This window comes from Schistosoma haematobium, chromosome 1, assembly GCF_000699445.3.
Source record: "Schistosoma haematobium chromosome 1, whole genome shotgun sequence".
NCBI lineage: Eukaryota > Metazoa > Platyhelminthes > Trematoda > Strigeidida > Schistosomatidae > Schistosoma > Schistosoma haematobium.
Window position 1 is genome coordinate 80,867,793 of NC_067196.1, and position 13,072 is coordinate 80,880,864.

The 13,072-nt window shown below is 31.5% G+C and overlaps 1 protein-coding gene across 1 annotated transcript in view; it reads left to right on the forward strand.

Moving 5' to 3' along the window:
• The window catches only part of KCNQ4 (Potassium voltage-gated channel sub KQT member 4), an 82,795-nt gene that overhangs the window by 43,487 nt on the left and 26,236 nt on the right, over positions 1–13,072 (forward strand). The window contains exons 3-5 of the mRNA XM_051209813.1: positions 69–195; positions 2,694–2,869; positions 5,142–5,267. Coding sequence (XP_051075275.1) covers positions 69–195; positions 2,694–2,869; positions 5,142–5,267 — 429 coding nt within the window. The remainder of the gene's footprint in view (positions 1–68; positions 196–2,693; positions 2,870–5,141; positions 5,268–13,072) is intronic.

Below are 13,072 nucleotides of genomic sequence, written 5' to 3' on the forward strand. Positions count from 1 at the left end.
TTATATTTTTTTTTCATTTACATGCATAAAGTTGAAAATATTTTCTTATTTACAATTTATTTATTAAGGAGCTTGTAATACTCTTTTGGTTTTTTGCTGAATATTGCCTACGTTTATGGAGTGCTGGTTGCCGATCCAGATATCAAACATGGCGTGGAAGGTTACATTTTGCAAGAAGACCATTTTGTATTGTAGGTAAGTTATATTGCCATTGAATAATCTAAACTATAAGAAATGTTGAACGCTAACTATATTTATGAAAATCATTGAAAAATCATTGTTTAATTTCCTAATGTTAGGATTTCAACTCATAAACTAGTTGACCTAATTATTGATTGAGATCATGAACCGATTGATGTTAGACCACCATTGAAAACCCGGAAACACTGGACGGCCGTTTCGTTATATTGTGGGACTTAATGGTGGTCTAACATCAATCGGTTCATGATCTCAATCAAAACCTTAAAAATCTCCACAACCCTAAACTGACCTAATTATTTAACAAATGGTGTTAAACTGAAGTCAGTACTCAAGATTGTATTTAGTTCAATAACGTTTAATGATGGTTGAAGTGAATCAAAGTCTTTCTTTAGAAAAAAGAATCATTTATAATAACATATAAATCTTCCTTTACATATTTAATGAATAATATTAAAAAGGTATTTCGTTAATACAATGGACTCTCAGAGGTATTTTTTGCCGAATAAATTGTCACCAATCAAGAAAATTCGGATGAAAAAAAAATTAAAAATAGAAGTACATTCATTCTACGTAAAATCACCGATAGTGTGCATACATCCAAGTGTTATGCGTATGTATATCGAAACGACTTAAATTTTCACTGAACAGTTCGGTTTTGATTATAAAGGTCTACATCTATCATTGTGGATAAATAATATAGAATTTATACTTTAATCAGTTATTCACTCTATAAATATAAACTCTCTGAGTTACCTGATTTTCAGATTGTTAATGTCGTAGCTTAGATAAAATTAATATTCACTTGGTGTTGTTTTACTTGTATCTTCCCATTGTTATTTAGGACTGCAATTGATCAGTCTCATGTTGACATATGTGCATACTGTGCGGACTGCCTCGATATTGCCTGAATTCACAAATTATTTATGCAAAGATGGATAGTGGCTAGCAGTGTAAACCAGGACGCGCGTTTCGTCCTATTTAGGACACGTCATCTGGATGTACCTGCATTTCAGCGTTGATGGTCATTATTAGACCTGAACCCAGTACCGTAATCCTAGTACCTAGGACTCAGTAGCTAAGTGGATAACGCGATAGTGTTTGGAACGAACAGTGCTGGGTTATACTTCTGGAGTGAACATCAATTCTGAGATGCAAGTACTTCCAGCTAATAGATAAGGATACTTTCGAAACAGTTACTGCCTTAAATATCATCAGCCCCCAAATTCCCTGGTACGGCCGATAGTGGGGACAGTCAACTCTCCTTCTCGAAATGCTCTCAGATGGCCACGTGGATACAACCACTGGTAGGGAAGTCCTACTCAATGCCTTCTAGTGGCAAGGATGTTGTTTGGTCCTATTTCGGACTCATCAGCTGGATGTACCTGCATCACCGTTCACCTCAAACGTCATCACATTACCCACTTAGTTATTGAGTCTTAAGTACTAGGATCACGGTACTGGGTTCTGGTCTCATAGTGACCATCAACGCTGAAATGCAGGTACATACAGATGACGTGTCCCAAATAGGATGAAACGTATGTCCTAGATTTCACTATCCATCGTTATTTATATATATAAAACTAAGTTTCAAAACCAGCAAACTCAATTATGTTTTCATAAATTTATTTCCGTTTTATGATTCAATTCCCTCAGTCATTCATATATATATATACGGATAAATTATTCATAATTCATAAATCATCTATAATTTATTTCCATATCTCTAATCTTGTGTAACATAAAGTAGGTTGGCACGAAAATTTATTGATTGTATACTAATACATGTTTTGATGAATATAACAGTTTAACAGTTCTGAATTATGCAACTTTTAGGAAAGTACGGTCTAAGCTCTTTAATAAACAAAAGAGGAAATAACATTTATTCCACCAAATTATAATATAAATAGCTTGTTGAACAAACTCTGTAAACTTCCTGTCCCATTAATCATCATACGGACTTTAATTAAGAGATTCCAGAAGAGTTTTTGAAATTCTGACTTGTGGGGTATATCAAAGTCGATAATATCTTTCGTTCGATTTATATACAGTTATATACAATTAAAATGCATACCGAAAGGGGTTATGTCTCATGGTATAATCTATAGAGGTGATATGTGAACGCGTTCCACAGAAACTCCAAGCTAGAATTAAACGCTATTTAATTCTATTTGACCTTTAATGACCAGTCAGTTCTGTAAACTACGTATTCTATAAAATAGTTTTTTGGTTGACTTTTTGTGAAGACAAACAAACTTAGCTTTATAAACTAATACGTGACAATCTCAATGTTTTCAGAGTTCTATTAGAATTAGCCATCACTTTAGTGTAATGAGTCAATAGGTCCAATCATCTGAATGTATATTCGTATGATACATGTAAACACACCTTCATTAACAACCGTATAGTGTTTGGTAAATTACATTTTATTACATTTTATTATTTTTTTTCATAATAATTATGCAAAATCGTTTTTTAAAATTAATCTTTAACAGATGTCATTGTTATTGTCGCCAGTGTAGTCGTTCTTGCTGTAGACAGTGACAGGAATATGTTTGCAGCAAGTGCACTAAGAGGATTGAGATTCTTTCAAATTTTACGTATGATACGAATGGATCGCAGAGGCGGATCATTTAAATTACTAGCATCTGTTGTATGGGCACATAGACAAGTGAGTAAAGGTATTTATATTATTTATTTAAAAACATGATCTCGTTTAATGATTTTGGATAGAGGTACCAATAAGTTATTACGAACAAAATTCAATTAACTTATCACTATCTGAAAATTGATATGAAAATGAGGGATTATCCGAACATTTCATTATTATCAAAGCAACCTCAGATAAGTAAATTTATGCAGTTTCACTTGTTAGTTTTCACTATTGAACTTTAGGTTTGTACTTGACCATCTTTTTCTATAATTCATCCATTTTGTATCACAGATCACTTAAAGGTGTCGTAACTCACAGAACACGTATCAGCAAAATGGTCCGTATTGGTCAGTTATTCTGCATTGATCATTTATTAGCCAATATGATAATTCTACATGTAATTAGTCGTGATTATTTAACAGTTTCGAATTAATCATAAAGTAAAATGAAAAATTTTACATGGGACTTTAAATGAAATTTTTACGCTGGATTACGTTTCGATTACACAGAAAATTTTCAGTACGAGTAACACTCAAAACAAACATGTGTCAACGAGGGTAGATATAGTCATTTTCAACCAGATTCCAAAGGAATTACGGGAAAACTTGCTTCTCATTTGAGTAGCAATGAACCTATGTGCGAGATTTCCAACCGGTTCCCCCCAAGGAAAAAATATAAAAGTGCATGAGATATGATATTGCAACATTTAGCTCTAAAACTCACGTAATATGATATTATTAACTACAATATTGTCAGTTATTGTAAACCTATTGATAAGACATACTGTTATGGCTAATCCATTACGGGTTAATAAACGATACATAATTACTAAGTCATTCTTGTTGAGTACAAGTGTTATTTAAAATATCAATGCTGTAAAAATATTTGAACCTTCATGTAAACATTATTGGTCATAAAACGTTTGCACATAGTTCTTGATAATGACTATCAAGGAAGTAAAGAGATTAAATTTCTGAAAAATCATTCTTTCATATGTTAAAGACAGATTTTACGCTATAAACAAATTACGTAATAACACTGTTGAATACCGGCTCAGCGGTTTACAGGTTAAGCGTTCGTGCTCAAGATGGAGAGTCCTGGGTTCGAGTCCCATGTGCAGGATCGTGGATGCGTACTTCTGAGGAGTCCCATATTAGGACGAGTTGGCCATCCAGTGCTTCCAAATGTTTCAATGGTGGTCTAGCTCTTATCGACTCATGAATTCAAATATTGTAGTTACTACAATCTCCACAAACCTACGTTTCGAGAATTTGTAATAAAAATAGAATAACAACACTATAGGCAGTTTAAATTTAATATCATTAAAAAGAATTAATACTGAAGAATAGGTTGCTTTTCTGTGCACGGAAATGCGTTACATTTCAATTTCCATTAGTTTGTCATTGCATTCGCTCGTCTATTGCAAAAAAACTAGTTACAAACTAATTTATATAGACATTTATGATTGGTAATCTTGCGATATATACATATTCGTGATGCATTATTCCATGAATATAGCATAACGGATGATTATTTCATCTCAGATAAACTGAGACGGAAAGGCGGTGACACTAGTGAAAATAATAATAATTCTACAGATAGCATCAGTCTATGATTCAATAAAATAAATCTCTACATAATCATGTGATGAAATAATTATCAATAATTTACGTTTGGTTTTAATTTTGTTAATAATCTTCCCATTTATTTATTCCCCATTTATTTTTTCATATGCATAATAAGCAAAAAAGAAGAAGCATATATATATCATGTACTTACTTATTTATGCCTGTTACTCCCAATGGAGCATAGGCCGCAGCATTCTCCAACCCACTCTGTCCTGGGCATTCTTTTCTAGTTCCATCCAATTCTTGTTCATTCTTCTCATGTCTCCATTTCCCGGCGTAATGTGTTCTTTGGTCTTCCTCTTTTCCTTTGGCCTTGAGGATTCCATGTGAGGGCTTGTTTTGTGATGCAGTTGGGTGCTTTCCTCAATGTGATATATCATGTACAGTTCACTCTATACCAATATCCCTCTGTATAATATGAAAATAATCGATCATATCTGTGTTTATTATAACTAATCCGATTGTTATTGTCCCTATTGTTGTTCTTCTTTCCTATGCTTATATATTTATCCAATAAATTTCTGTTATTTTTTTGTTTGTTTTTATATTTCATAACTTATCTACAATATTACGTCATTGGATTACATTTAATCTTCTTTATTTTTTTTCTCTTTGGTCTTTTCATTGTGTTTTTTTATCATTATTTATTTTTCTTTATTTAGGAATTATTCACAACGGTGTATATTGGGTTTTTAGGTCTTCTATTCAGTTCATTCTTGATATTTTTAGTTGAAAAGAAAGAAAATGAAAAAATTCGTACATATGCAGATGCATTATGGTGGGGTGTAGTAAGTTAATTATTTATTTATTCCTGTATTTATTTATTTATAGTTCATCATGTAGATGTTTAACTTTTCATTACAGTTAGTTACTAAGTTACTTGATTAATTATTTCTTTATTTGAAAAATTCCTTTCATGTTTCTAGTTATAATTATCATCGATTTTCTGTTGTGTTTGTTTTTATTTCTTCATTATAATTATAATTCCACTTAATGGATAATAAGTTTATGATGTTTTAAGTAAGACAGTTTAACTATTTTATTGCATAAAAACAAACATAAATTTCAACAGTCTAATCTATATTCATTGAATAATCATTAAGTGGTAACATAATTCTGAAGTGTTATAAAGAGTTGAGTTAGAAAACAAAACCCACATGTTATTCAAGATTTGGATAAAATCAATCGAAAAGTAGGTTTGATGGTTACTTCAATGAATGATATTCAATGATCTATATGAGATTCAAGAAACATTCGATGACAAATACATATACTATTGATATATATATATATATATATATATATATATATATATATAACCTTTTCTACTGTCTACATTCATTTCAATGATTGACTGATGCATGATTTTATTAAAAGCTCAATGAACTATAAACTTACTGGATAATTATGATAATTAACTTCTTGTAATGAACAGATATGATCATGCAATCATTGATAGACTCAATTTAAAATAATCGTTTGTTATAATTGGTAAATATCTTTGACAACAAATATATATGATTGGTATACTTTAACTATTCCTTATTAGCTGAATAACTTTTATATTAGTAAACAGTCAAATATATCTTGATAAATAATACACAATCTCTACTGTTTTTGTTGAAATACTCATCAAACTATTTTCTTCATGAAATATACTGTTATAACTTGTGGCCTTGTGCCCTATTAATATATAACATAATGTTATTACCAATTAGAGAACAGTGATTTGTCAACCGGACCAATGACGCGTAAACCTGTGCGAGCAGTCTAGAGTCCTTATCGGTCCTTCTTCCTGCCTATCTCTGCCTGTTGAGTTCAAAACACCAATCTCAGCCTCTGCGATATAAATCATATATTTAAGACATACTGGGTTTATATACAAACCAAACAGAGTACATCGCACCACAAAATAGAAAACAACATTTGCACAAGATCTAGCCAAAAGTGACTGTGAATGTGGGAGATCGTAATTAGTAGACTTGGTGTACCTAAAGAATGGCAATATTCTATGAGTCAAAATAAAGCTTATAATAAGAGGAAAATGAATATGTATATTACAGGTACTTAACAATTATACAGTGAAATTATATGGATTGGTGCATAAATAGTTCCCAAATGTTACCATTCATAATTCTCGATGGGATATAACATGTACCTACAAAATAATACTTGCTTTCATTGTTACAGATGAGATAGATTTATTCTGATCCAGTTCAGAAAACTATAGGCATTACAATACATAATTAACTTTTATTTATTCAGCGCTTACTAATGAGATTCAAAGTGTTCAACTAGTTAGATCTCTACAGAAATGTACAAATAAATACCAATGTAACTGTAATTTCACGAAACTTTCCATAATAATCCATAAAACGGATTAATAATGTGAACATAATCAACGATTTTATGGAAATTCTAAATTAGTAGATAAAAAATCACAACGACTGATTCTGGACTATATTCCAGTTTATTTACAGTCTTATAATTCATTCCTAAACCACTGACATTGAGATTGATCTAAATGACTTAGCTGCTTGATGCCAGAAGTAAGCAGCTGAATTCTTGCAATCTCTTTATATTAGCTACTTTTGAGAGAAGTAAAATACTTCGAAAAAGAACACAAGTGGAAACAGTCGAATATATTTGAATACACAATGACAGAATATCTTAGTAAAATCTGTGAACCATGAAATAAATTCATTTGTGAAATGTTAATCAATCGTCTGAGACTTCATTGTTCCTTCGTTTTCACACCAATCATTCTCTGTTCTCGTTCTTTTTTCATTGATCTTCCTAATCTTCTACCGCCAGGCATTTTACTTTCGATTGCTGTTACATATTACTTGTATCTGTCGACATCAGTAGTACACACTACAATGATATACAAATGCGGTAAATGTTATATTTACCAGGAGCACATTTCAGTTTAAATCTCACATATACTTTTAAATATTCGGTTAAGTATACACTCGAACTGTTAATAATAATTAATTCCTATAACATGACTGATTAAAGTAAACTATGTAAATTATGACATCCAAATAAATAAAATGGATATTCTATCAATACGTTTGAATATGGGTTTTTTTTTCTTTATTCTTTTGTTTATATTAATTAATTCGTATTGTTAACAAACAAAAAAAAGAGCGAGGTAAGTTTAAAATAAGAACAAATTGACATTTTCTCCTCATTATCATGTATTTGTATAGAAAAGTAAACATTATACATAATGATTTTCTTCAGAAATTATATATTCTATAATTAACAAATGACATTGTTGAAATAGAAATCCTCTTCATTAAACTAACACATTATGTAATACGAGTAATGATAGAAATTATATGGACTATATAATATAAACATGGTGAATTAATCTTCTTTTACGATTACAATTTGGCCGATCAATACAATCTTGTACAATATTTCATTCGTCAGCACTTTTTTACTGAATATATAAAATGATTGGATTTTACATTGTTTCTTTTATAAACGATTATAAATGAAGAAAACTGTAATATAGATTTATATTTGTTAATCTATATGCATATGTATATATGTATACATCTTTTAACTCTCCCTTTCTCCTTACTTTAAATACATAAATTAGATAACATTATGTACTGTAGGTTATGGTGATAGCGTACCACAATCTGGTTTGGGCAAAACTATTGCAGGATGTTCATGTTTGGCTATAATATCTTTCTATGCCTTACCACCGGTAAGCGAAATATCAGCATAATTCTCATCATTTTAGGACAATCCAATATAAATATATATAAACATTCATAATATAAAGAACAGAAATATATATATATATCCAATAGTTTTGGAGTGATTCATCAACAGTTGTCCTCAAAATAGAAAATAATAAATCACAATAAATAAATAAATAAACCCAATTGACAAATAAAGTAATATCAAACTAATTACAACATCTACCAATCTATTATATAGAAATATATCTTCAAACATTTTATGATATGTCTTAATATGATCATCCTAAGTAATAGGCTAAGTTTTAGTTTGATATCACATATTGGTTAAGTCATTTTCGATTGTCAATTCCAATGGTGATATGTCCAAAAAAAAGTGTTTTCATTTGTATTTTATTTTAAATTTAATTAAAATGATACTGAAAATACATAGAAGATATACTACTAACAAAAAAAAGCTAAAGAATAATATGTACAATTCTCACATTTAGATTGTTTAACATTAACTAATCTTTTTAAATTGACTTATGATTTCAACTATTGAAATTACTAAAATCTTCACAAAACCTCTTCTGATAATAATCATCTGCTCACTAGTGATTGACTTCAAGAGGCATTTCTTGGAGTTCTAGTGAGAATTTGTGACCAATGGAGTTCAACCAGGTCTGTTGTGAGATATCAGCTCATTGCCTTTATCAATTACTCACAAGTAACCTTGAGTATGTTTTATGTGTTTACATGATAGTATGTATGTGTTTATTCACATTTTACATTTCCTACATGCCTTGTAAAAATTGAGTCATCTTATTACTGTTTCAGTAGCTGTATTACCAAACCCCAATGCTTTACTTATTCGTAGTATCTTTTATTACTTGTTTGCTTTCCAAAGTTAACATATCTGTGATATATGTATCCTTAAAACAATTCGTATTCAATTTTGATATGTTGTCTTAAGTTGACAAAAATTATACGAGGTTCAGTAGGGTATATATTTATTATTATCATTGTTGTCGATTATATTGGGCTTAGATAATTAATAATAAAATGACAAGCCTGATATGATTGCTGCAATCCAAATTACAGCTGCTCCTGTGGAGAAAGCTATGTTGGGTGCACGACTAGACAACTGAGCCAAAGAGTTAGTGAACACCTCCCTTCGTGGTTAGGAAGAGGTAACATCAAGACAAAACGCAGCTCGGTTCTATCACACCTGATAGATAGCGGTCATCTAGTGGACAGAAACAAGTCATTTAAAGTTATTTATCGTATTCCTAGTAGTTTTCCTTATGGTGTTCGATCTCGTCTCTTACACAAAGCAGAATCTATAGGAATTCGAGCCAACAACCCAAGTCTTTGTGTTCATAAGAAATTTGTAACACCCTTATCTTTCCCTTGGCCTTAATAAATAATTTTATTTATTATTATTTTCCACACTCTTTCTTCGTCTATTTTTCTTCACACCCTCCCACCCTTTTCTTTTCTCAAATATACGCTTCACGGTCCAATTATCTGAACACCTCCTATTACGCAATCTTATAATCTTTCTATGAATGTTATTTCAGTGCTTATATTTTTCTATTCATTGACCTATTCCCGATTATGTAACACTGATTTAAGTCTTTGTTATTCTTATCACAACTAGTGCTCCTGTCATCACACTATCAATTTGCACTTTTCACTTATTTATGTCATCTATTCCTTTGTTACCACTGCCTCATAAACTACTTTGATTGGTTTAATAATTTCATATATGCATATAAATATTACTGAATATTACAGTAAAGCCTGATAAGGATCTAATCGAAGACAATATTGTTCGGTCATATCTATGCTGTTCTAAATTACACCTAAATGAAGATGTCAAGTGTTGATTCATTTTTTAATAATTTCTAAAAATTCACTAAAATGATTAATGTGAAACATTGTACTTGAAATAGTTAACATTTTCACATAGTCAAAAAGACTTTGTTTTTGATTATCAAAATTGACACAAATCACTTATTCAATAGACTACATTGTCCGTTTGCTTCCTGTTTCTATCTCCTTATATTTAACTGCTTATTATTTTATAATCTTTGGGTATACATGTGTAAATCTGTAATTAGTTAGTTTTTTTTATTTCTTTTTACTTGATCGCATACTAATTACCCATTAGTTAATTCATCATATAATTCAGTCCTCACACATGAACTGATATGACATTTGAAACTTTCTTGTCTCTAATCAATATACACCCAATATGGTTTGTTTCCATATTCAAGAAATAAATAAAATGATAAGTTAATTCTTCAAAATGAACTAAAATATCAAATACGGTAATTTTATATTATCAGAAGGGGTTTTGTGAAGTTTTTAGAAATTTCACTGGTTGAAATCATGAGTCAATTGAAGTTAGACCACCGTTGGAAACCTGGAAGCACTGGACGGCCGTTTCGTCCTAGTATGGGACTCATCAGCAGTGCGCATCCACGATCCCGCACCCCGCGAGATTAATAAATATTTTCATTATGTTTAAACGATAATAGAATATTCTAGTCTTCTAATTGAAATATGAATAATCTCAATACTGAAAATACTTCATATTTTATAAATTGAAATTATCCTTCCATTTACATTAACCGATCTTGTTGTTAAAGATAAATAATATTTCAAATAACTAGGCCTATAATATTACAAGTGATTGGATTATTTGTCTCATGTTTAAATCTTTGTACAAAGCTGTATTGCTTGTTCTTGTATTTAGAAAAGTATCACAGTTGGTATTGATCCACCAGTTATACGACTGATTGATTAAATTTACTATGATGGATCTTTCAACAAAAACTCAATGTTTATTCTCTATTTTTTATTATTTGTAACTTTACATATGAAGTATAGTACTTTCTATTTACGATATCTCTACTATAAAAATCATTCAATTTATTAAAATGACAATTTGTACATATATTTATATTTAATACATAAACACTTGTACAAGTGGAAATAAAATATAAATGCACCACATAATAAAACTAAGGTTGTAAAGAGATAGAGAAAGGATAGTGAGTACAATTAAACGAACAGAAATGAATAGAAATTAGTATCTATGCGTAAAATAATAATAACAGTGGAAGTATCAGTTCTATTAGGGAAAATGCAGCCAGAAAAGAACTTACTTCCATTTTTATGAAGAAAGAAACAGAAAGTTAAAGCGGGATCGCCACTGGTTTCTATTCTGAGCCATATCTGATAACTTCTCAAGCAACGGTGTTATACTATCAAGAGAACCCAAAAAAGAGTCGTAAAGGATAAACAGAATCCAGTCCTGTATAGTCTTTTTTCAAACCCCGACACCATCTCATACACTGACCATCTCTCCGTTTTCTCCAACCGGTCCTGGAGTTGGAAAATAATGCATGACGTGGTTATCGCCGGCACGACATTTGTAAGATATGTCTAATACACTGAAGTCTATGTTTCAAGACGGTGACATAATCTAAATTACCGTCACTGTATCCGAACACACGTTCTCGAACCTCTGTATTACTAACATAATGATGTCACTAAATGTTGATAATTATCCGGAGACAACGATGATCAAACACAGAGTGTCATCTAGCATCTTCAACTTCGAGAGGCCGAGTTTCAAAAGGATAGAGCAAAACTGCTCTCACAGACAAGTTGTAGAACCAATCTTTTACAGCCAGACTAACATCACGTAGGCTCCGAAAATGTCATAAATTGGTATAACCAACTCTAACTTTCACTATACATGAATTTATCTCATACCTCACGCCACCATCAGCACTTACTCAGCTACCGATATGCACGAACTTCTCGACTACTTCTATCTGTTCACTACCCAGAATTAGTAGGATCCTCCCAGTCTTGTAAGATTACTTTATACTTAAGAGATGAAAAGTATATGTCATACTGACGGAAACTGGTTGCCAACTGAAAACGCGTGGATTGTATGGATTGGGCATCATCACAACATAACAAAATATCATCAGCGTAATCAAGGTCGGAATGTCTTTCTCCAGACAACAGAGCCACAACGCCATTACTTACACCGATCAGAGTTGTTTCCAGGTGGTAATATTGAAGAGGAATAGTGAGATTGGAAAACCCTTCTTAATACTACTGTATGAATGAAGCAATGGAGAGAGGTCGTTGGATGCCATCACTCCGTCCGAGGTATTTGCATATAGAACTTTCAAGATGTTAGTAAACTTTTTAGGTAGACCCTTTCTCAATCGACAATCTCAGAAAACAGTTCTGTCCAACGAATCGAATGATGCTCGGATGTCAAGAAGCACTACGCTTATTGGCCTGTGATAAGCATGACAGTGTTCTGACATTTGGTGGGGGATGAAGATATGATCAATAGATTCTCGACCAGAACGAAAATCAGCCTGCTTCTCTGAAGCCAGTCTTTAAAGTGTTCTGGACAATCTGAGAAATATAACGTAGCCTAATAGTTTGGACGCAGTCGAGAGAAAATTAATCCTCTGATGGCTGTTGCATAGGTGACGTAAACCCTTTTAAAATATAGGGACGAATATAATTGCATTCCATGATGTTGATATACTCTATAGTTGCCAAACGTTTGCAAGCAACTCAGTCAGCTCCCTAAACAAATGGTTGCTTTTATCCTCTAAAAAGGCTAGAGGTAGTTTACATAGGCCTATTAAGTTATGGAGCCCCAAAACTTGCTGTTCCTTGAGGATTTTCACTTCGTTGAGTGGATCAGTCCTCACCGTCCAAAAAGGATGGGACAGTTTGATCGATGACGACTACTATGACATTTTCGACGATTCAAAAGTATCGTAGGTGTTAAATAGTAAAAAAATAGTTGCATTTACATACTTTATTACAGCTAAAGTAGAGAAACTAAT